The sequence below is a fragment of the Heteronotia binoei genome, chromosome 2, assembly GCF_032191835.1.
Source record: "Heteronotia binoei isolate CCM8104 ecotype False Entrance Well chromosome 2, APGP_CSIRO_Hbin_v1, whole genome shotgun sequence".
In the NCBI taxonomy this organism is placed as follows: Eukaryota; Metazoa; Chordata; class Lepidosauria; order Squamata; family Gekkonidae; genus Heteronotia; species Heteronotia binoei.
The window spans coordinates 78,627,466-78,647,140 of record NC_083224.1 but is presented as its reverse complement, the minus strand read 5'-3'; the positions used below and the strand labels follow the sequence as shown (position 1 = coordinate 78,647,140).

At 43.4% G+C, this 19,675-nt stretch overlaps 2 protein-coding genes across 13 annotated transcripts in view; both read right to left on the bottom strand.

Moving 5' to 3' along the window:
- Positions 1–1,078: 1,078 nt before the first annotated feature.
- PLEKHA6 (pleckstrin homology domain containing A6) overlaps positions 1,079–19,675 on the bottom strand; it is a 305,537-nt gene continuing 286,940 nt past the window's right edge. For all 12 annotated transcript variants that reach the window (XM_060231377.1, XM_060231378.1, XM_060231379.1 and 9 more), the window contains 8 exons: positions 19,467–19,596; positions 19,221–19,330; positions 17,737–17,922; positions 9,443–9,607; positions 8,897–9,030; positions 7,425–7,567; positions 6,165–6,285; positions 1,079–2,447 (listed from right to left, as the gene is read on the bottom strand). In XM_060231377.1, the coding sequence (XP_060087360.1) occupies positions 6,173–6,285; positions 7,425–7,567; positions 8,897–9,030; positions 9,443–9,607; positions 17,737–17,922; positions 19,221–19,330; positions 19,467–19,596 (981 nt within the window). In that variant the 3' untranslated portion in view covers positions 1,079–2,447; positions 6,165–6,172. The remainder of the gene's footprint in view (positions 2,448–6,164; positions 6,286–7,424; positions 7,568–8,896; positions 9,031–9,442; positions 9,608–17,736; positions 17,923–19,220; positions 19,331–19,466; positions 19,597–19,675) is intronic.
- PIK3C2B (phosphatidylinositol-4-phosphate 3-kinase catalytic subunit type 2 beta) overlaps positions 3,062–19,675 on the bottom strand; it is a 515,998-nt gene continuing 499,384 nt past the window's right edge. The window contains exon 34 of the transcript XR_009555057.1: positions 3,062–3,078. The gene's annotated coding sequence lies outside the window, so the exon portion shown is untranslated. The remainder of the gene's footprint in view (positions 3,079–19,675) is intronic.

Below are 19,675 nucleotides of genomic sequence, written 5' to 3'. Positions count from 1 at the left end.
TTCCAGAGGATATGTAGACAGGCTTCATGATGCACACAATCTTTCAACAGCAGTGGCTGGGGGGCGGGGACATTGGCAGAAGCTTTAGATGCCGTGGCCCTTCTGTGAGCCTTTTGGGGCATCTGGTCCGCTACTATGGGAAAAAGGACATTAGATGAAGCCTTGGTTTGATCCAGCACAGCTCTTCTGATGTAGGACTACACCGTGGAAGAATTTCTAAATTAGACCCATGATATGGTAAGATCCCTGGATCAATACAGGGCAAGACAAAAGGGTCATGGCTATTTTAATTTTTAAAAGTATGTGGATGAGCAAATCTCCCCAGCCTTCTATGTGTTCCCACCCATCTGATCTATCTGCCTCCTACTGAGCAAATAATGAGAGCTCATCTGGAAGAACAGGCTCATTTGAGATTATATTATGAGGTCAGAGCAGCAGCAGCTCTACACTGTTGGCTTAGGAATCTCACTTTCTTGCAAGGTCATAGCAGAGAACATGATGTAGGAAGGGGATTCTATCTCCAAATCATCTGCATTCTGTTCTACCAGAGAATACACTAAGAACAGGCTTTCTGAATGGCAGAGATCTTTAGGTCTACCCCACAGAAGTCAGGGAAACATTCCTTCCTATAGGCCACAGGAACTGCCACAATCTACTTTATGTAATTCAGACTCCTATGTCCAGACATACCTTGAAACCACAAGTTGCTGCTTCCCCCTGATTTGCTAACTCATTTGACAGATGTGCCATTTAACAAATCAAAAGTTGATTCAATATCTTGCCCTTTTTGTATCTGAGGAAGTGTGTATGTGCACCAAAGCTTATACCCAGAATTAAACTTAGTAGGTCTTAAAGGCGCCACTGTTCTGAAAGAACATCAAACCAGTGCATAAACCAATCTCTAAATTAGGAATTATTTTTAAAGCACATAATTTAGAGATTGGTTTATGCACTGGTTTGATGTACTTTTAAGCCTACAGCATATACACCCTCATCAACTGTTTAGAAAGTAGAAAATAGCTCTAGGAAGGGCGAAAGGTCTTCGAGATCATGACAGTAGAAGAACCATCGTTCTGGCTCAGTATATGGAAGCTTCCTATGTTCAAGAGAAAACTATACTTCTGTGTGAAACAGAAGGGATGTGCTTTCCCAATGTGGCAATTTATGTCTATGTGGATGCAACCCTAATTCAATACCCCCATCTTTATGAGCAGTACCAGCTGCTTCAAGGTATGGTACAAGAAACTCATAAATGCATGGTTCATGCAGTTATGTATCTAACATACAGTTTTCATTCTGGCCCAATTATTTAGAGATTGATTCATGCCCTGGAGCACTCAGAAGGTGAATGCTCAGTGACACAATTGTATATTGGCTCTGATGCCAGGAAAGAAATGTCAATCCACCCAGTCCCAATGCTGCTTTGTGTCTACTGGCAAACAGACTTCACTGGGATGCTGAAAGCATCAAAGCATCACTAACAAGCCAATCTCATCCAATAGAGCTTTCATCACGCACACATGCACCTGTGTATCTTTCATCCACAAACACTGAACCAACCTGCTGCTCTACCCCACCCAAAGCTTTGGAAAGAAGAAATCACAGCTACAGCATATTTCTGCAAGCAAGATGATTCCAAAGCATCTTCTGCTTCCTCCCCCCCCACACACACACTGATCACTTCACCTGCCACTTCCATTAAAATTCTATTTGTCCATTCATGCTCCTTCCTGTCCCATGAATGGTAGTAAGCATAAGCAGAGAAGCATGGCCGTGCAAGGTATCACGGGTTGCTTAGCTCTAGAGATTAAGGATACTAAAGCCATTCGGATTGGAGGAGGAGACCAAAGGTGTGTGAAGGAGAAAAGCTGGGTGCTCATTTCAGTGAAGGGTTCCGAACACCCCTGGCTGCAGTGACAAGTCATTCTTCACACAACTTCCTCCTGCCCCCCCTCCTGCTTCTTCCAGAATGGTGAAAGGGGGTTGAGTTCCAGGAGTCAGGCCCATTAGTGGGGGAAGCCTCACCTCTCCCCGCCCCCATCATCACTACCACCCCTTTCCAGTCCAGTGCTGGCTCTCTGCCCAGTGAACAGTTGGTCTTTAGCTGCTGGTCGTTTGCCTTGGAGTTTATGCCATTGACTCAGATGGGTGTTGCAGAATGAAACAGCTCCTGTCTGTAGCATCCCTTATCGTTTCCAAGGGCTTGCTTGGGCAGTGGCTATGGGTCACAGGGGTGGAGAGAAACTGGGACAAAGTGAGACATCCCTGTTCTTCTCAGAGGCAGCTTTTCCTTCCTGAATGTTCTCACAAGTCAACCAAAGGAGGGGTTCAGAGAGAACCAGCACCACAATGAGCACATTGCTAAGTGGTTGTGTTGGGATGCACACTTGTGTGTTAAAATGTAGCTCCGTGGAATTTCACAGCATTCACAGCAGCCAGGGCTTGTGCTGGAAGGAGGAGAGGAGAAACAGTCAGTAACAATAACTGGAGCCAAAGACAGTGGCCTGTTCAAAGAACTTTTCTGCTATTCCTTAAAGCAGGGCTTTGCAGAGGCTGTAAATGTAGGAGGCTTAGCTTAGATCCAATTCAAACATGGAGGAAAGTGAGGTGGTAAAATGGGCTTTCACATTACTGGGGGTGAAGTCCAGCTTTGAATGTCCCTTCTCAATAAATGCCATACAAAATTTAGAATTGTCAACCAGTCACTGGCAACCAGAGGGAGTCTGGGGGCAGAGACTGGTTTAAATGGTGTCACATGATAAAGCCATAACAGGGTTGCCAGGGCATGGGGTGAACTTACTTGGAGAAAGACCCAGACCTTGTTGCAAGTTTTGCACAGGAAGTGACATCACCATGCCAGCGATGTCCAGGTGAGACTCTGGTATTGGCAAAAACTCTATAGTAAAACCAGCTTCTATCATAGAGTTTTTGCCCAAATACCAGAGAGTCACCAGAGAGTACAATACAGGCAATGAGGCCAGGGCCTTTCTCTAGGTAAGTCCTCCTGCTAACCAGTTGGTCAGCAGCTGAGGAACAGGGCTTGGAGGCAACCCTGCCTCCACCAGGGGGTCTGGCAACCTACCATGACATCATTTCTAGTTAAAAATGTGAAAGTGATGCATTAAGTTAAGAATTTCCCAGATCTCTACAGCAAAAAACCACAAAGATCTGGGAAATTCCTGGAGAGTTGTGTGACATGGTGATTGGTGACATTACTTCTGGGTTTTTGACCAGAAATGACACCATGGCATTGTGTAGGGTTGCCAGCTGAGCACTGGGGAGTGAGTACTTTGGGTGGGGAGTGACATCTCATGACTATGCAACATCACTATGTGATTTGTACCCAGAAGTGACATTAGAACACTGTAGGAATTGACCCATTTCTGAAGTTTTCACCATAAAGTCCAGCCTTAGAAGTGACATTATGGTTTTGTCCTCTCTGGAGTGAAGATGCATGGCAGGGCCTGGAGCTAGCATTGCAAGGCCTCTTACAATAAAAAGAGGTCTCCTGACAATTGCTCCTTTTACCTACTGCTGTTATGAGTAGACGTTGAACTACAATCACCTATGCTACCAGTCTCTGTACCAGTATGTCACTTCTAAGTACAACCTGGAAGTGATGAATCATCAGAAACTCTATGGTTTTATTATAGAGTTTCCAGCTATTCCTAGAGCTACCTACTATTACTTCTCAATTGTACCCAGAAATGATGTATTGATGTTAGCAGCATTACATGCCCCCATATGTCCCTGCTGGTTGCTAGGCTCCAAGACAAATGGTAAGGCTAGTGTCATGTGATGCTGTTCCCCTCTTTTTTCCTTATTAGAGCAGTGTCAGGCATTGGAGGTAAAGGGTGAGTCAACCTGTCTAGTTATACTACTGTGCACAATATATATTCTCTGTTTGCTATATATATAATCTTGCTTTCTCTATATTGTTATTAACCAATGCAATTTCACTTATTAACACATGTCTAAACGTTATGTTGGAAATTGTTTTCCAATTTCCTTGTCCTGTTACTTCACTTATTGGTTGTCTTATTCCATTGACTGCACTGACTTACACTGTGTAATCTGCCCTGAGTTTCAATGAGAAAGGCAGACTATAAATAATGTAAATATTTGCCATGCTTTGCTGGCTGGTTTTCTACTTGCAGGGAATTTTTGACATTGGGAAGCATTCCAACATGAGATTGTGCATGATTCATCATTGGTCATTTGAACTGGTAAGGTCCATTGTACCACCTCATGTCTCTGCACCATAATATCCCTGCATGGCTGTACCAGATTTTAAAGGAATGCCGCAGAAAGGTTATTTTAATGTCAAAAGGCCAGTCTTTTTGCATGAAGACCTTTTTCAAAACATTAATGATATTCTCACAAAGTGATTGTGCCAAATATGTGTCAGGCAGATTGGCAAAGTCTCTTGTGGGTGTTTGTGGAATGAATAGGAATAGTATCACTAATCATGATAGCTCTCATGCTTACAATTCGGGGAAAGGTACACAAGACTGCATACTGAAGGAGCCCATCTTGATATTCCTATACATTATATTTTATGCTATTTTAATTAAACTATTTTAATTAGATTAGTTTGTATATACTATGTTTGTATATCTTAACAGCATTAAGAGTGCCACTTGTGTGTTTTGAAACAGCACTTCTCTAAAATTCTTCAGGAATCCCTGTATTTTTGGAGAAAAATTTCTATGTTTAGCAGTGTCACATATGATGGATTGGACTATCAAGATGATTTTCCTAAACATTGAACTAGCATCTTCAACTCATTCTGATTTGGAGGCAGCAAAAGTGGGGGGATTTTTTTTTCTTTTGGCATTATTCTGAAGCCCCATATATCTCGTGTACAGGGGTGGATTTCTAGCAGGAGCTCCTTTGTATATTAGGCTACCCCCCCCCCCCCCCATGTAGCCAATCCTCCAAGAGCTTACAAAAAAGAGCCTTGTAAGCTCTTGGAGGATTGGCTATATCAGGGGTGTGTGGCCTAATATCTAAAGGAGCTCCTGCTAGAATTCCACCCCTGCATGTGTACATGAAAAGATTACAATGAAATGCACTGGCTGAACTGACTGATGGGGGTAAATTTACTTAACCAAACATATTATGGAACTGTCTGGCATGCAGGAGATAATGGCCATGTGTATGCCTAAAAATTTTGACATTTCCTAAATGTTTGGTCATAATTACTGCTGAATTTCTGCTAATGTTGTCATATCACATTTGTGGTTCAATAGCAGCCTTCTTGACTGTTCTCCATAGAATATGTCTCATTGTAGAGCAACAAGAATGAACATATATTTTGTGACTTTGAACAGGTTTTTTTGGAGAGGTGTAGACCTTTCTCAGTGATTTTTAAAAAATTGTCTGTACATACATTTCAACATAACTATGATGCATCCAAATTTTATTGATTTGGCATGGAACTAATTACTTATGAACCACAACACTATCATTATTACATACAGTTTACCTGGTTGGAGTGCAATATGGCTGAGGCATTATCAATTAATTTTGCTAGGCTATACAGACTCCCTCTGAAAGCACAAAGTAGAAATTATCCAATGGTCTTATTGTGCATTAAAACATGATTTATCAGAGGGATTTTTTTTGCATCTATCACCTCAACAGATTTTTAAAATCAATGTATTCCTTATATAAACATCAAAGAGCATAAAATTACCTTTAAATTGAGTCATGAATGGTTGCTGCCTGACCATTCATAATGGATTTATGACTAATTAACTGAACTTTTAAAAAAATTTCTCCCGCTCCACCTCTGCAGTGTTTTTAGGCCTGGAAACATGTGAATTATAATTCTTGGAGACAAGATGTTCAAGAAAACCCCTACCACAGTATTGTACCAGAAATTTTGAATGGCAAACCATTTGCTTTTGTACTGTGGAAACTCTTTCAAAGGACTCCAGGAAAATAGACGATAGCTTGGTTCATTGTTGAAGCATCTACTGACTCCATGGAAGGAGACCAGGTTTATGTAGAAAAGCAAGAAATGTTAGCTTAGTGGAAATCAATGAATGGATTGGTTGGTGAAGGAAGGAAACTCTTGAGAAAGAGGCTTACCAACTCTTTTCCCCAAGAGACTGATGTAAACAGAGAATGAGATGGAGGAAAATAGAAAATATGCTTACTTTATGGCTCAGACACGCATAAAATGGCTGTCGGTGCCCTGGGATGAGTCAGACGAGAGGGACTTAGTCGGTGGAGTCGGGGAGGCTGGGGAGGTGGGAGGGCTCGGGGTGGCACATTGAGCTGGAAACAAGAAATGGAGAAAGTGCCTGAAGAACATGATGCTTCAGCCAGAAAGGAGGAAGAAGAAACAAAGGCACACATTCCAAACAGCAACAGAGGTTAGAGGAAGGGAAAAAGGAAACATGACTAGAAATAACAGAGTAGTACAAAAGGGCTTCTCCATGGTATGCACACAGTATGCCCACTGGCACTGTACGCTGCACAGGCAGCATCATGGAACATGGCAAGGAGAAAGTATGCATGGCCCTTGCATCCTACAGGATGGACAGTCACCACAGATCACAGCCTGCCCTGCTGCTAAAGGTGGAAGTTTTCCCCCCTGCTTGGCATCTCTTCAGCAAAAAGTGTCAGCATTAATATTAACTGGAACTGGAGCATCCACAGTACAGCCCTGATATGTGAAGATATTATATTTATCATAGATTCTAAAACTAGACATAGCTTAAATAAAAATAATCACAGCTGGTTTCCTGCACAGGACTGGCCACAAGGTAGAGACAGCCATATGCAACAGCTTCATCATCAGTCCTGACTAGTAGCAGCAGCAGCAGCAACAGCAACAAATGTTAACCATCTAGATATTTCTTTTGGCAAGGCCCCAGAGGATGGAAAAGCTACTAGTGATTGAAAACATACAGCTTGTATGTTCCCAAGCCATTTGTAGCTAGCCCATCGTCCCATTTCAGATATACACATAGAAATGGCCTTGGCTGTGCTTCACTGATGTACTCTTTATTCCCTTTATGAATTAAGGAAGAAGATAGCAAAGTTCATTGCAATGCCTACCAACTGCACAAGTCACTTGATGGCCCAGACCAATTACTGTGATGTGCAAACAGGCCCCTTTTGACATCAGTATAAAAGCAAAGCTGTTTAGCAGCACTTGTAGCATTGTAGGATAATTTTTCTGCAATAACAGTGATCCTGCGATTTACAATACCAAGAACTTCAGCTGTTGTCCATTTTGGTTCTAGCATGTAAAACAAATAGTAATAAATAACCCATTCATTTATTTTATCAAGTACACATACAATTCAACGCAAGCTATCCTGTGATAGGCAAAACTAGGAGTAGGGAGTAGAAGCTCTTACCCTCTCACCTACTCTTTCTTACCTTCTCTTTCTGTATCATTATCTTACCAGAGAGCATACGACCCCGCCTGGAGGCTTCTGCAGCCAAAGCACAGGAGATCTCAATTCGCTTCTCCTGCTCCTGAAGCTGGGTCTCTGGGTCCTGGGGCATGTCCACCTCTCCCTCATTGAGGGGGACCACATTCTGCATGCTGTGGGAGAAGAAGGCAGGAATTATCTCTGGAAATTGACTTCCTCAGAACATGCCTGGCCAAGAGAACAGTGGCACGGCTCAGAGGTCAGAAGACGCAGCAGAGATATGAAACAACAGACTGTTTGTTTGGCACTTGGGGTGATGACACCCCACTTAAAGACCACTGGCTTCAGAAGGTACCTGTTCAAAATACCACCCTCACACCTCTACATGGCATTTAAATGTAGTATATTCTTAAACCCTATTTTCAATCACAGATATGCAGCCTAAAATATCTTTCAAAATTGTTCTGCATAATAAAGTAACTTTTTAGTGAACACCGAAAGTTATACACAGCCAATGTCCCGAACAGCCTGTTTTAAAATCATAAGTCCATTTTCCAGTCTTAAATCTCTTTGCACGTGGTAGTTCACATCTCAGCTAGAATTGTGGGATGAACCATGCCATTCAGATCAAGTGCTACAAGCTCTGTTTGGAAATATTTGTCTGATCTATTCAAAGTAAAATACAGCATTCAAAAATAAAAAGATAACAGAAATGAAGAGTGAATTTGAAATTAGCAACTCTTTGAGTAATATGTCCCTTGACAGGGCTGCTAATCAGCACATAGAGTGGCCTGAAGTCAGGAGTAAATTGCCTGAGCACCTCTGACAGACTATATGGGTCTATGGGAGAACAGAGGCTGCTTCCACACAGACTTTTCTCCATCATGGCTTCCAAACTAAAGTACTTTTTTAGAGTTTCAAAACAACATCATGTTGTAATTGTTCTGTTTCCAGATTTTCTCTGTTCTCAATTTGATCTTTCTCAAACCTGATTTACTTTGGTATTTTTTGAAAGAACACAGTTTAAGAGCATTATCAAGCCATCTAGAAGACATTTTCTTGTCTTGAGAAGGTGCTGTTCATATTGGCACTGTTACTTCACAGTCAGTCCCTCAGGGGCATAATTTCTCCAGCATGGTTTTTTCTGTGGGCTTTTCATTTTTCTTTTAATAGTAATTGATGTTGCCATTTTATCTATTACAGATTGTAACAGAATTGCTGTAGAGCATGTATGACAAAAAGAACAGAAGGAGAAGGTCTGCTAGTAGCCACAATAGCTGTGACAGCTATGCCCCCAAAAGCCACAGAACACATGCAGAAAGGAAAAGCTAGAAAAAAGATAATGGAATGTGCACAGAAAACTCCCACATGCAGAAGCTCCATCATCAACATGCATGCCTCTGCATTCACAGAGGTAAGGAAAGTAATGTGGAGAAGCTCTGTGGTGTGGAAGCAGCCAGAAACATTAAGTAGGAGAAAGACAGCTCTAGTTTGTGTTGCACCTGGATTTGGCAATGAGGGTCTTTATCCTTTCCACTTTCTTTTGCTTCTCCCTTATCTCCTCAGGACTCAGTGGGGTGTCAGGTTCCAACTCAATGTATCTTTCTGGTATGAGGACTTTGTCTGGAGTGGAAAGCTGAAGAGCAGACAGAGGCATGAGTTCAAAAGGTGGCAAATAAGATGAGTTTCATGGAAACTGTCCTAACCCAGGTGGTGGTTTCTAATTCCTGGTTTGAGGTATTCCATTACAAAGCATCCTGGCTCAAATACTGGCCCAATGAGAAATCACCACAGAACACATGAAGAAGGGAAAAGCTGGAAAAAAGACATGCCATGTTACTGTTTGGATTGTCTTGTATCCTGGCACCTAATCACAGACATTAGCTTCATAGACTAGACCTTAGTTCAGCCACACATCTAGCCTGGCCTAAACCATATACAAAATGATGGTGAATCATGGGGACACAAATTTGGCTGCCAAACAAGCAATGGAAGGAGAGAAATTCTATGCAAGGCCAGTTGTGGTATAAATAAACATTAGATTTTACCTCTTTGCTGATATCTACATCATAATGCTCTGGTTCCAGCTCCATTTTACGCAGCCGAGCAATCTCTTCCCGGGGGGTTTCATACATCTTGCTGGGGTCTTCTGAGCGCAAGGCTGCCTCTAGATCAGATATGTCTACTTCATGGATGCTACGGTGTCTGCGAACCTAGAACATTTCATGATCAGCTGACTTTAGGGTCATCTGGCAACAGTAAATGCAGATTACATCTCATCAGACTTGGCCAGTTCTTGTACCTGGTGTATCACATCCATCCCTTACTCATATCAGATTGTGTTTAAACATCATGCTGGTAAGGCAAAGAGCTTTCCTAGGCACATTTGCTTGGGTTCAGCATCTCATTTAAACTGGACTGCTGCATGTGCAATGTTTACATGCCTAGCTTACATGCCAGCACAATACCTGCATGGGCTATGGCATGAAAGCTAGGCACATGAAGCTGCTTTGCTTACTGCAGCGTAATTTAAATGAGACATTTAAATCTCTGCCTACTAAACTCCTGTTTAACTCAAGCTGCACAGACTGCAGATGAGGTAGTAAACTTATGTCTGGATTGTATCGATACATATTGCAGGTGCAAGCTCTCACAACTGAATGGCTGAAAGTTAACTGATCACCAGGTCCAGATAGTTAGCACCCCAAGGGGTGTTAAAGAAATCAAAACTGAAATTGCAGTCTTTTAGCAAAGTTAATATGAATCACTATGCAAGAACACTGGAAAACAGCCAATATGATATTGATTTTTAAAAAGGGATTAATTAGGGGGAAGGCAATGACACTATAGCTTGTTAGCTTAATGGCTATCCTGGTAAAAAGGTAGAGAGTGCTATTAAAGCCAGAATTGTAGAACACATGGAAGAAAGAACCTTGCTGAAGAGCAATCAGCATGGCTTCTGTAATGTGAACTCCTGTCTCATCAGCCTCTTAAAATTCTTTGAGAGCACCAACAAGTATGTAGACTTGGGTAGACTTTGTATACTTCAAAGAGCAGCTTACAAGGTACCTCTTCAAAGGCTTTTGAGTAAACTTATTCCTTGACTGTTATCCCATAAAGTAATGTATCCTTTCATGGATTAGTTACTGGCAAGAAATGAGGAAGTGGAAAGTGTGAAAAAAGGTTATTTTCATAGTGGAGAGAAGTGAGCAATGCTCCCTATGAGCTGTGGAGTCTTGTGAGCAAAAATTCTACTTCGTGAGCTACTAGCATTAAAGTTGTGACCAAGTGATTTGGCTACTGCATAAATCAGCTTGCTCTGGGGCTGTCCTTCCTGAGCTAAGACAAAAATGTGTGATCTGGAGGCTAAAAATCTCTGAACTAACTCACACTAACTCAGGTTAGAGGGCACACTGAAAGTGAACTGTACTGAGTTCCCACTGTACTGAGACTGGTGCTATTTAATTTATTCATATGTGACCTGGAGCTGAGGATGGCCAGTGAGCTAGCAAAATTTGTGACTGACACCAAATCGCTCAGGGTGGTGAAAACACAATGGAAGCTCCAAAAGCACCTCTTCAAACTGGGTGAATAGACAACAAAATGGCACATGGAATTTAACATAAGTAAATACAAAGTGGCACACGTAAAGGGGGGGGGGGAATCCTAATTTGACATATATGCTGATGGTCTGAGATGGCGATGACAAATCAAGAAAAAGGCCCTGGGGCTATGGTGGATAATTTGCAGAAAATGTTGGCTGTTTAGCATAATTGTATGCTAGAAATGGTAAGAAAGAGAGATTGAGAATCAAACTACCAGAACAGTAATGCCTTTAGAAAAGTTCCTTGTGCGGCTTCATTTGGAACAGTGTATACAGTTCTGGTCACAGTGTCTTAAAAAGGATGCTGAAGAGCTGGAAAAAGTACTGAAAAGGGCAACCAAAATGAACATGGAAGCTGGAGTGCCCGCCCTGTCAGGCAAGACTAAAACATCCTTAGCTCTTTAGTTTAGAAACAAAGGAAATGAAGGACTGATATGACAGAGGTCTGCAAAACTGTGCACATTCTAGAGCAGGGGTGTCAAACATGCAGCCTGAGGGCCGAATCAGGCTCCCCTATGGGCTCCTAACAGGCCCCCAAGCAACTGGCTGTCATTTGCTTCCTTCTCCCTCTCCCTTGCTCCCTTCTGCATAACAGTTTGCTTTATTTATTTATTTATTTTATTCTATAACTTATATCCCACCCTTCCCATAAAATGGCTCAGGGCGGCTCACAGCAAACGATAAAACAATAAACAAAGTGCAGAGTTATTACATTCAAAAGTCAAAGCATTTAAAAAACCTAAAAAACCTTAAAATCTTAACATTAAAACTATACAGTATAATTCACAGAGATCTAATAAGCTACATTTATCCATTTATACATTTATAAGACTTGCTCAATCACTCAGGAGCTATAGAGCCAATCCTCTATTTTCTCCATTGGCTGGGGAGCTACAGTTCATTGAGGGAACCATGAATGCCAACATGTGACATACTGAAGCAGAGCATGATCCCTTCCCTTTGGAGACTGGGCCACAGGGCAGTATTCCAACATGATAACAACCCCAAACACACCTCCAAAATGACCACTGCCTTGCTAAAGAAGCTGAGGGTAAAGGTGATGGACAGGCCAAGCATGTCTCCAGACCTAAACCCTATTGAGCATCTGTGGGGCATCCTGAAATGGAAGGTGGAGGTGCGCAAGGTTTCTAACATCCACTAGCTACATGACGTCATCATGGAGGTCTGAGAGGAGGTCTGAGAGGAGCAGAGCAGCTCTGATAGCTGAGACAGCTGGAGAAATTGCTGAGAATTTCTGAGTTTTGAACGACTTCATTCTAAGGTTTGTGGGGCTGCCTAAAATTCTAAGGTGTGATAGCTGGGGAACTGCTCTTTGTTTGGTTGACTGCTCTTTGTTTGGTTGACTGCTCTTTGTTTGGTTGACTGGCCTAAGGGTGAAAGAGATTGCTGCTGATTGCTGAGGAGTGCCTCTGCTCCACCTCTTTGCATTTTAAGCTGCGCCTTGCCAAAGGGCGAGAGCTAAAGGGCTCTTGGCCTGTGGCTCTTCACCTAGGGGCTCTCTAAGGACCAGGAACCCAGATCCCTGATTTCCTTGTTCTCCAAATAAGGTAAGTTCCCAATAAGGTACGTTGAGGTAAGGTAAGTTGACCCTCCAGAAGGGGAGCCACTTAAACAAACAGCATTTAAAGAGGACTGTATATTTTAATATATATATATCATGAAGATAGAATGCCAGCAGGGGGTTGGGGGCTTTCCAGTGGTTTGCACTGAGTGTCACATGTATGACTATCTGCCCAAAGGACAGAAGTCTTGGGTGTGTGCTCGATGCAAGGAGCTCCTGGTCCTCAGGGAACGAGTTCGTACCCTTGAGGCTGAGGTGACTGCCCTGGAGAAGCAGAGACGGTCAGTTAGGCACTTGGGGAAGACTCTCGGGGGCGTATTAGATGAGCCCCACTCTGAACGTAGCAGCCCCGTTGCTGTCAGAGAGTATGAGGGTCGAGAGGGAACAGGGCACCGGGCTGAGGACAAGGGGAATGCGCCCTCAGAAGGGACCGCTTCTTTGGTTGGTGAGCGGGTATCCTTTCGCGCCAAGGAACCATCCCTGAGCAGGGGGAGAGGGGGGGTTTTGGTAGTTGGTGATTTGATCCTTAGGCAAGTAGACAGCTGGGTGGCGAAACCGCGTACTGACCGTATGGTGACTTGCCTGCCTGGTGCGAAGGTAGCGGACATTACGCATGTAGTAGATAGACAGTGCTGGGGAGGAGCCTGTGGTCGTGGTGCATGTTGGCACCAACGATGTGGGGAAATGCAGTCGTGAGGTCCTGGAGGAAAAATTTAGGCTGCTAGGCGGGAGACTTAAGGCCAGGACCTCCAAGGTAGCCTTCTCAGAAGTGCTACCTGTTCCACGTGCAGGGCAGGAGAGACAGGCACAAATTAGAAGTCTCAATGTGTGGATGAGACGATGGTGTAAGGAGGAAGGGTTTAAGTTTGTTAGGCACTGGGATGCTTTCTGGAACAAGCGGGAGCTGTACAAAAGAGACGGTCTCCACTTGTCCCCAGATGGAACCAGGCTGCTGGCGCTTAAAATCAAAAAGGTGGCAGAGCAGTTTTTAAACTAAATCTTGGGGGAAAGCCGACAGGAGATGAAATGTCTCTGGTTCGGGAGGACTCGTCTCAAAGAGATGAAGGGTTAGCTGCTATTTTTCTACCGGGTAACGGACCAGAGTTGTCCACTGTGAAGGTGACAAACAATATGGACTGTCTGCCAGAGTCTCGAGGCAGCAGGAGGAAGGTGGCGGGCCTAGCTCGCCTGGGAAATTATAGATGTTTGTATGCAAATGCTAGAAGTGTTCGAAGTAAAATTGGTGAATTGGAATGTTTAGTGTTGGGAGAAAACATAGACATTGTGGGAATTTCAGAAACTTGGTGGAATGAGGAGAATCAGTGGGACACGGTGATTTCTGGATATAAGCTATATTGGAAGGATAGGAAGGGAAGGGTTGGAGGTGGGGTGGCTCTGTATGTCAGAGAGGATATACGGTCCAGTAAGACTGAGATCAGAGAATTAGATTCACTTTTAGAAATGCTTTGGGTTGAAATAGAGGGCCCAAAAGGAAATTTAACTATGGGAGTTTGTTATCGCCCACCAAATCAAGAGAGAGAGGACGATTATAATATGATGGAAGGATTAAAGATAGCGGCTAAACGTAAAAACTGTGTCGTAATAGGTGATTTTAACTACCCGCAGATTGATTGGGTCAATATGTGTTCTGGTCGAGAGAAAGAGATTGAGTTTCTTGATGCTCTCAATGACTGTGCTATGGAGCAGATGGTCTCAGAACCTACCAGGGGTGGGGCGATCCTGGATTTGGTCCTAAGTAATGCCCAAGACTTGGTGAGAGATGTAAAAGTGATTGCGCCGCTTGGGAGCAGTGACCATAATGTTATTGATTTCACCGTTTGTATAAATAGAAAGTTGCCCCAAAAGACCGGCACAACCACGTTTAACTTTAAAAGGGGTAAATACACTGAGATGAGGAGGCATGTGAGGAGGAAACTGAAAGGAAAGGTACATACGGTCAAAACCCTTGGGGAAGCTTGGATGCTATTTAAAACTATAATCCTAGAAGCTCAGATAAAATACATACCACAAGTTAGGAAAGGCACAAACAGGCATAAGAAAAGGCCTGCGTGCTTAACAAACAAAGTAATGGAAGCTGTAAAAGGTAAGAAGGACTCCTTTAAGCGGTGGAAAACCAGTCCAAGTGAGATTAGTAAAAGGGAATACAAGCTGTGGCAAATCAAATGCAAGACTGTGATCAGGCAGGCAAAAAGGGACTATGAGGAGCATATTGCAAAAAACATAAAGACCAACAATAAAAATTTCTTCAAATATATTAGAAGTAGGAAACCAGCCAGGGAGGCAGTGGGGCCCTTGGATGACCATGGGGTAAAAGGATTACTGAAGGAGGATAGGGAAATGGCTGAGAAGCTAAATGAATTTTTTGCCTCCGTCTTCACTGTGGAAGATGAGAACATTTTGCCCGCCCCAGAACCACTAATTTTGGAAGGGGTATTGAAAGACCTGAGTCAGATTGAGGTGACAAAAGAGGAGGTCCTACAACTGATAGACAAATTAAAAACTAATAAGTCACCGGGTCCGGATGGCATACATCCGAGAGTTCTGAAAGAACTCAAAGTTGAACTTGTGGATCTTCTAACAAAAATCTGTAATCTTTCATTGAAATCTGCCTCCGTTCCTGAGGACTGGAAGGTAGCAAATGTCACCCCCATCTTTAAAAAAGGTTCCAGAGGAGACCCGGGAAATTACAGGCCAGTCAGTCTGACTTCAATACCGGGAAAGTTGGTAGAAACCATTATCAAGGACAGAATGAGGAGGCACGTTGATGAACACGGGTTATTGAGGAAGACTCAGCATGGGTTCTGCAAGGGAAGATCTTGCCTCACTAACCTGTTACATTTCTTTGAGGGGGTGAACAAACATGTGGACAAAGGAGACCCAATAGATGTTGTTTACCTTGACTTCCAGAAAGCTTTTGATAAAGTTCCTCATCAAAGGCTCCTTAGAAAGCTTGAGAGTCATGGAGTAAAAGGACAGGTCCTCTTGTGGATCAAAAACTGGCTGAGTAATAGGAAGCAGAGAGTGAGTATAAATGGGCAGTCTTCGCAGTGGAGGACGGTAAGCAGTGGGGTGCCGCAGGGCTCGGTACTGGGTCCCATGCTCTTTAACTTGTTCATAAATGATTTAGAGTTGGTAGTGAGCAGTGAAGTGGCCAAGTTTGCGGATGACACTAAATTGTTCAGGGTGGTGAGAACCAGAGAGGATTGTGAGGAACTCCAAAGGGATCTGTTGAGGCTGGGTGAGTGGGCGTCAACGTGGCAGATGCGGTTCAATGTGGCCAAGTGCAAAGTAATGCACATTGGGGCCAAGAATCCCAGCTACAAATACAAGTTGATGGGTTGTGAACTGGCAGAGACTGACCAAGAGAGAGATCTTGGGGTCGTGGTAGATAACTCACTGAAAATGTCAAGACAGTGTGCGTTTGCAATAAAAAAGGCCAACGCCATGCTGGGAATTATTAGGAAGGGAATTGAAAACAAATCAGCCAGTATCATAATGCCCCTGTATAAATCGATGGTGCGGTCTCATTTGGAGTACTGTGTGCAGTTCTGGTCGCCGCACCTCAAAAAGGATATTATAGCATTGGAGAAAGTCCAGAGAAGGGCAACTAGAATGATTAAAGGGCTGGAGCACTTTCCCTATGAAGAAAGGTTGAAACGCTTGGGACTCTTTAGCTTGGAGAAACGTCGACTGCGGGGTGACATGATAGATGTTTACAAGATAATGCATGGGATAGAGAAAGTAGAGAAAGAAGTACTTTTCTCCCTTTCTCACAATACAAGAACTCGTGGGCATTCGATGAAATTGCTGAGCAGACAGGTTAAAACGGATAAAAGGAAGTACTTCTTCACCCAAAGGGTGATTAACTTGTGGAATTCACTGCCACAAGAGGTGGTGGCGGCCACAAGTATAGCCACCTTCAAGAAGGGTTTAGATAAAAATATGGAGCACAGGTCCATCAGTGGCTATTAGCCACAGTGTATGTGTGTATATAAAATTTTTTGCCACTGTGTGACACAGAGTGTTGGACTTGATGGGCCGTTGGCCTGATCCAACATGGCTTCTCTTATGTTCTTATGGAGGAGTGGAAGAGGACTCCAGTGGTAACCTGTGAAGCTCTGGTGAACTCTATGCCCAAGAGGGTTAAGGCAGTACTGGAAAATAATGGTGGCCACACAAAATATTGACACTTTGGGCCCCATTTGGACATTATCATTTAGGGGTGTACTCACTTTTGTTGCCAGCAGTTTAGACATCAATGGCTGTGCATTGCATAATTTTGAGGGGACAGCACATTTACACTGTTATACAAGCTGTAGACTCACTACTTTACATTGTAGCCAAGTTCATTTCTTCAGTGTTGTCACATGAAAAGATATACTTAAATATTTACCAAATGTGAGGGGGTGTACTCACTTCTGTGACATACTGTACATACATACATACATACATACATATATATATATATATATATATATATATATATATATATATATATATATATATGTGTGTGTGTGTGTGTGTGTGTGTGTACATACACACACACATATATATTGGGGCAGACTTGGTTGGACAGTTGCCAAGGCCCCATGGCTTGGATAGTACTGCCCACTGCAGCAGCGAGAATGCATGCTGTCCTCTCTGAGCAGTGTTCATTTGGCCACATGAAGGACTGGACCTCCCATCCTTCCTCCCTTCCTGAGTGGATGCAGTAGGTCCTCTTTTCCCTCTCTGCAACAGTGCTGGTGTACATCACTACTCTTTGTTCTCATCTGTCCAAGTGAGCAGAGATTGGTGCTTGAAGCAACTGAAGTTAGCAACCAGAGGGAGAAGGCAAATGAGAGGGTGTCAGTGGGTGCTTTTCCCTCTGCATGGCTGAGCAATAGTTACAGCCCTTCCCTTGCCTGCCCTCTCTGTGTCTTGAGGTCAAGCAAGCCTGGGAATGGTCCTGATGGGATATTATTCTGCCAAGAGCTCCCTGAACCTGGAACTATCCTTGTCATTAGACCGACTCTAAGAAAGAAACATTTGAGATCAAAAAGTATGAATGGAAATCTTTATAAGAGAAGGCCTGGGAGACAAATGCCAAGTCCCATCTAGCAAAACTGATATTGGCTTATATGGGGATACATTACCACTTTGTAAGAAGCAGGAGTTTTGGAGACAGAGCTCTCTATCTGTTGCTGATTGGCTGGAAGCTGCAAGCTCCGCCTTTTCTCCTTCATAGAACCACTTTGGTGGCGCTTCATGCGATCAATCTGTTCCTCTACACTCATCTTTGCCTTCATCTCATTGGCGAACACAGCACTTTTTGGCCTATCCTAGAGGGAAAACACAGGATGCTTGTGGTTATCTACAACCCCAAGATGTTGTTGCATCTGGACTGGAAACTGGGGACAGATTCAGAGAAAAAAAACAGGTACTAATTATTAGAAACCTCATTTTTATAGTTAACAGTCCTATGGAAATCAATTTTGGTTTCTGTTAAGAGAAAGGGCCCTAACTGGAATAGCAAGGGATCTGGGACAGGAGGTTCAAGCCAGCAATCAATGGATGCAAAAGGTCATAAATACTTCCCTTATTCTCCTGCATATAGAATCCCTTCTGACTCCAGGAAAGTTTATTCTTGAAGTCACAAGACCTAAGTGGACTAATAGGCATGTGGGTCAGGAGACTGCAGTTAGGAGCAAGAAGGAACACACTTGTTCTCTCCTCTCTCTTCCATCAGCACAACTGCACTGATGGAAGAGGGAGAAAGGGTGACTTCCCACTGCAGCCTCCTGACCAGCATGGCTAATACTTGGATAGTAATATATGGCTGCACTTGGGCAATATAGAATTGGGTGAGGGATTTGGAATCAGAACACAGCAGAGAATATTGGTAATGAGAAAGACTGGCAACAGCATGCAGCTGTGGGTTTATGGCACCCTGAGTGCTGTTCAGAAGCAATACTGCAGCTGGGTATTACTGACTGGAAGTAGATGCTGCCTAGGAAGGTGATGAGCTCCCCCTCACTGGCAGTCTTCCAGGAGTGGCCAGACAAACACTCCTCAGGCATGCTTGATCCTGCATCAACTGGGGGTTAGACTAGATAGTCTATATAGCCCCTTTCAACTCTATGATTCTATGATTTGTTTAGGCATTCAGACCAACTCCAGCATTTCTCATGCAGTGTAATAGAGGATTACACTAATCCACTTAAATCTCACTGACCCAGTGGCATGCCATGGTGTGTCCGCGTGTGAATGCTGTGAGGACTGGGGCAGGGAAAACGCAGGGCAATTCAACATGTGAAAGCCCTACAGCCTCTGTGCTGCAAAGATAGCTGCAAAAACAATGGGAAAATCGGAGCCAGGTATTGTCATGTGGAACAGATACTCCTCACTCTTTTCTAAAGCCTAGTAATCTATCTATTTCTGCATCTTTCCTGCCTTTCCTTCAAGTGGGTAGTATTGTTCTCACCTTTCTCCATTTTATCCTCACAACAACCTTGTGGGGAAGTTAGGCTGAGAAAAGGTAGCTGGCCCAAAGTCACCCAGTGAGTTTCATGGCTGAATGGGGATTTTAGTACCCTTAATGACAGATTCTCATTGAAATGACCCCAAAATATTGCCTTACCCGGGAATTCAGTCCATTGGGTAGGTTGCTTGCACTCCTTCTTATCACACCTGATGTGGGGATGGTGTCCTCGTCCAGGGGTGATTTGGTCCTTGGGGGAACAATGCCAACTGAGAGAATGCAGAAGGCAAAAGAGGCAATTTAATTAGCATAAAGCATGAAAGTCAGGTTTCTGTCAGAGGCAGACATAAAACACCATATTTTATTTATCAGGTCCTTTTATGAGTGTCACACTGCTGACAGTACCTTTGTTGAGAGCTATTTGCTTGTCAGTTTCTTGCTCTTGCCGTGTCTGCAAAAGCCCTGACTCCACTGTAGCACTGGAGGCTGTTGTTCGCTGGTGGTCTTTCTTGCTTGGCTCAAAGCTGGACTTGGACTGTGGGAGCAAATACGTTTCATGTGAGGAGCTGAACAAATAGCTGAAGAGAGGTCCTGCCTCAGGAGGGTTGCCACTT